The sequence below is a fragment of the Mandrillus leucophaeus genome, unplaced genomic scaffold (assembly GCF_000951045.1).
Source record: "Mandrillus leucophaeus isolate KB7577 unplaced genomic scaffold, Mleu.le_1.0 Scaffold530, whole genome shotgun sequence".
Taxonomy (NCBI): domain Eukaryota; kingdom Metazoa; phylum Chordata; class Mammalia; order Primates; family Cercopithecidae; genus Mandrillus; species Mandrillus leucophaeus.
The window spans coordinates 1,250,987-1,256,232 of record NW_012105698.1 but is presented as its reverse complement, the minus strand read 5'-3'; the positions used below and the strand labels follow the sequence as shown (position 1 = coordinate 1,256,232).

General features: G+C 48.3%; 1 protein-coding gene across 1 annotated transcript in view; it reads left to right on the top strand.

The window, feature by feature from the left end:
• Positions 1-5,246, top strand: part of PECAM1 (platelet/endothelial cell adhesion molecule 1) — a 111,725-nt gene that overhangs the window by 57,547 nt on the left and 48,932 nt on the right. The window contains exons 8-10 of the mRNA XM_011997113.1: positions 678-953; positions 3,068-3,355; positions 4,415-4,522. Coding sequence (XP_011852503.1) covers positions 678-953; positions 3,068-3,355; positions 4,415-4,522 — 672 coding nt within the window. The remainder of the gene's footprint in view (positions 1-677; positions 954-3,067; positions 3,356-4,414; positions 4,523-5,246) is intronic.

Below are 5,246 nucleotides of genomic sequence, written 5' to 3'. Positions count from 1 at the left end.
TCTACTGAAAATACAAAAGTTAGCAGGGTGTGGTGGCAGGCACCTGTAATCCCAGCTACTCGGGAGGCTGAGGCAGGAGAATCCCTTGGACCCAGGAGGTAGAGATTGCGGTGAGCCGAGATTGCACCATTGCACTCCAGCCTGGGTGACAGAGCAAGACTCTGTCTCAAAACACACAAACACACACACACACACACACACACACATATATATCTTCGACCAGGTGTGGTGGCTCATACTTATAATCCCAGCACTTTGGGCAGCTGATGTGGGAGGATCACTTGAGTCCAAGAGTTCAAGACCCTGTCTCTACAAAAAATAAAGAATTAGCTAGGTGTGGTGTGCACCTATAGTCCCAGCTACTCGGGAGGCTGAGGTGGGAGGATTGCTTGATTCCGGGAGGTTGTAGTGAGCTGTGATTGCACCACTGCACTCCGGCCTGGGTAACAGAGTGAGACTCTGTCTCAAATACACACACACACACACACACACACACACACACACACACACACACTGTCAGTCTCATAGGTGTCCTATAAAGGTAAATAAGGCAGGTAGGCATTTGAAATTACAGCAGGGACAGAAAGCAAAGCTCAGGCTTTGGAGGAGAAACTCTTGGGCTGGATGCTTTGCTTGTACCTTCAGTGCCTTTTGGATTATTTCTCCCTCTGTTTTAGAAATGCTCTCCCAGCCCAGGATTTCTCATGACGCCCAGTTTGAGGTCATAAAAGGACAGACCATCGAAGTCAGTTGCCAATCAATCAGTGGAACTTCACCTATTTCTTATCACCTTTTGAAAACAAGCAAAATTTTGGAGAATAGTACCAAGAACTCAACTGATCCTGCGGTATTCAAAGACAACCCCACTGAAGACGTAGAATACCAGTGTGTTGCGGATAACTGCCATTCCCACGCCAAAATGTTAAGTGAAGTTCTGAGGGTGAAGGTGATAGGTAAGTTGCTGTGCTATGAGAAGAAATCATGTGGGCTTGGGGCATTCGTTCATGCCCAGGGACTGTGGGAAAAATAGGAGAAGGAGGGGGCCAAGCACGGTGGCTCACGCCTGTAATCCCAGCAGTTTGGGAGGCCAAGGCAGGCAAATCATTGAAGTCAGGAGTTCAAGACCAGCCTGGCCAACATGGTGAAACCCCATCTCTACTAAAAATACAAAAATTAGCCCAGTGTGGAGGTGGGTGCCTGCAGTCCCCGCTACTCAGGTGGCTGAGGCGGGAGAATCGCTTGAATCCAGGAGGTGGAGGTTGCAGTAAGCCAATATCGTGCCACTGCACTCCAGCCTGGGTGACAGAGTGAGACTCTATCTCAAAAAAAAAAAAAAAAAAAAAAAAGGACTGTGGCCAAATCAGATGGCTGGAAACAAAGGCTGGACGTTGGGAATGGAGAATCACTGGATATGAGTTGAAAAAGTGGGTGAGCCTAAGTGTGAAGGGCGTCAGGTGCCAGTCTCAGGAGTAGGGAACTGTCCTGCGTACAGTGAAAAGCCAAAAGATGGAAGGAAGGACAGGATGCAAATGAGTTCTCGGAAAGATCCACCTGATGACTGGATCAGGGAGCAGATATGGGGACTTCAGACCTCATGGCACGTTACAGGCTAATGCAGAAGCCCATGTGAAGCTGTTGGTTTAAACTGGGTCGATATTAGTGGCTCACATTTACTGACCATGTATGCAACCCTGTGTGAAGTACTGTAGTAAATTGCTCCAATGGAAACTCACAATAACCGCAGAAGACCAGTAATAGCATTGTCATTGTTCTATCATGACACAGGTGAGGCTTAGGGCAGATAGCTGGTGGGTGGTAGGACTGGGATTTGAGCCCACTGGTGTCCCAGGCCCGGAGCGTGGCTTCTTCCATTGTCTTACCACAGCCTGCACTCACAGCAGAGTGACTCATAAGTCACAATACCATCTGCTGACCATCTGCTCTCACACTAGAAGGAAAGTCTACTTGGGAAGACAATTTAGGATCCGAATTTTGGTAGTTGAGGATGGAGCTAGGAAAAGCAGATACAGGAGGTAGCCGAGTTCTGCTTGGACCTACAGGGAGGGAGGCTGGCTGGGCTTCCAGGTGGAAATGCCCAGGTGAAAAGGGAAACTTGGAGTTCAGGAAAGTAACTTGGGCTGGAGCCATAGGTTTAGGCATCAGTGGCTCGGAGACAGAAGCTCTGCATGTAGATGAAATCACCCAGGAGGAGAATGGGGACGGAAAACGGAGGACTGAATTTTGCAAAAAGTTCATACTTCAGGGCAAAACAAAGAATAACCAGTGAATAAGAAAGGGGTGCCAGGTAAGAAAGGAAGAGAATCAGAGTCATGAGGAAGCCCAGAAGCCCAGAAAAAGCTGAGTTCCACAGTAAGACCTGGGCAGCAGCAAAGCTGTGGAGAGCCCGAGGTTGGAAGCCTGGAGGAAGAGCATCTACCACTGAATTTAATCTGCAGGGGACTCAGGGACATTGGTTGGGGAATCAGGTGACCTTCCCAGTTTCTTCAAAACTTGAGATAGAGTGCAGTGTCACAAGATCGTGACTACACAAGAGTGCAGTCAGATTTCAGGGGTAACAAGAAAGTGGGAAATAAGGGTGTCAAAGCATAAAGGAAAAAGGAGAAAAAATGGCCGATAGCTAGAGAAGGCAGTGGGTCAAGATTGTTTGTGGCTGGCACGGTGTCTCATGCCTGTAATCCCAGTATTTTGGAAGGCTGAGGTGGGCAAATCACTTGAGGTCAGGAGTTCAAGACCAGCCTGGCCAACAGGGCAAAACCCCATCTCTAAAACAACAACAACAACAACAACAACAAAATCCAAAAAGTTAGCTGGGCCTGGTGGTGCGCACTTGTCATTCCAGCTATTTGGGAGGCTGAGGCAGGAGATTTGCTTGAACCCAGGAGGCAGAGGTTGCAGTAAGCCGAGATTACGTCACTGCACTCCAGCCTGGGTGACAAGAGTGGGACTCTGTCTCAGAGGAAAAAAAAAAAGTTGAGTGGTGGCTGTCTCATGTTCCTCTTCCTCTGCCCTTCTTTGCTCAGTGTGAATCCTTTTCCTGCTTTTTCAGCCCCAGTGGATGAGGTCCAGATTTCTATCCTGTCAAATAAGGTTGTGGAGTCTGGAGAGGACATTGTGCTGCAATGCGCCGTGAATGAAGGATCTGGTCCCATCACCTATAGGTTTTACAGGGAAAAGGAAGGCAAACCCTTCCACCAAAGGACCTTGAATGCCACCCAGGAATTTTGGACCAAGCCGAAGGCTAGCAAGGAGCAGGAGGGGGAGTATTACTGCACAGCCTTCAACAGAGCCAACCATGCCTCCAGTGTCCCCAGAAGCAAAATACTGACAGTCAGAGGTGAGTCAGGGTCTCCACAGCAAGCTGTGCTGTGGGCTCCCAAGGGCAAGACCAGAAAACACACCCCTTGTAAGAGGGAGTTGGGGGGAGTTTAGCTCTTGTGACTGAAGGCTAGGAGACTTAACGTCCTCCAGGCTCTTGGTTGCAAGTGACAGAAACCCACTAGAATTAAGTAAAAAAGAGGAATTGATTATTATAAGGAATTGGAAGAATGTCACATTGTTCCAATTACAAATTCTTGGAAGACTCACCATTGAGTCACCTTGGGTCAGACATCTACCCACAGACCGCCTGTGGCCAAGTGGATTGGGTCACGCAGAACAGACATGGTTGGGGAGCCCACTTATGTGGGTGGGGGTGGTTTCCTGGAGAGGAAGAGGACTGAACATACACGCCAAAAAGGAGTCTACTCCACTTGGGCCCTGGAATTGGAGACCAGCCTGGGCAGCATGGTGAAACCCTGTCTCTACGAAAAGTACAAAAATAGGCTGGGCACAGTGGCTGATACCTGTAATCCCAGCTACTTGGGAGGCTGAGACATGAGAAACACTTGAACCCAGAAGGCAGAGGTTGCAGTAAGCAGAGGTTGCCCCACTGCACTCCAGCCTGGGCAACAGAGCAAGACTCTGCCTCAAAAATCAAACCAACAAAAAATAGCCGAGTGTGGTAGTGTGCTCCTGTAGTCCCAGCTACTCGGGAGGCTGAGGTGGGAAGATTGCTCAAGCCCGGGAAGTTGAGGCTGCAGTGAGCTGTGATCAGCCTCTAGCCTGGGTGACAGAGTGAGACCCTGTTTCAAAAAAGAAAGAAAAAAAAGTCTACCCCAGCAAAGCTGGTTTGTTCCCTCCTTGAGGACCAGAGCTGACCTCTATTTGTAGCAGAAACAATCATTTCTGCACCAGCTCTGAGTGCAGAACCCCTCAGAGGTATCTGGCAAGCTGCCAATTACAAGAGCTGTGAGAATCAGTCTGACTTTTGTTGCTTAAGCCTGATGTTATGTCTTCCTGGTAGAGGAAGAGCCTATATAAAAAAAAAAAAAATTTTTTTTGTTTTGTTTTTCAGTCGTTCTTGCCGCATGGAAGAAAGGACTTATTGCAGTGGTTGTCATCGGAGTGATCATTGCTTTCTTGATCATTGGGGCCAAATGTTATTTTCTGAGGAAAGCCAAGGGTGAGCATAGTTCTTTTCCTTCCATACTGACTGGTTGTCCTTGCCAGGAAACCAGCCAGGGATACGTGGTGCTTTTCCGACCCCTGGATTCAGCTAGGCAAAAATGAAAGCTATTACTTTCCTCGTTGGGCAAACCAGAAAAGATAAATTTGGGGGGAAATTGCATCTTCATGTGGTTAGAAGAAGCCATTTCTGTAGATTTGTCCACACCTAGTCCTGTAATGCATGCAGAGTGGGATGCAAGCGTCTTGGAGACACATACATGCGCATAACACCCACATGTTACACACACACATTGATTGCTTAGTAATTAACCTGGCAGTTGTGCTATGACTTCTACCCTATGCTTGGGGTTAGCTAAGTAAGCCCAGCTGAGCAGCCAGGACCACTCAATAACCAGGAATCAGAGTCAGCTGCCCAAGACTCAAGGAAAAGGGCAGAGCATCAGTAAATTCTGCAAAAAATTTTTTGTTGTAGGATAAGGTAGGTTCTTTTGGAGCCTCTGGTGCTGCTGCCTAGGATGGAAGGGGCAGATGGGATGAGGAGGGGCCCTGGGTTTTGTCAGGAAAGCTGCTACCCATCAGGGAAGACACAGCAACACCCTCTCATTGGTCTCAGGCCAGCTTCGAGTTCCAAGTGCAGAGATTGATTTGGCCTTTACTTTTTGTAATTATCTGGAATCAAAGAGAGCGGTCAGGCACGGTGGCTCACACCTGTAATTCCA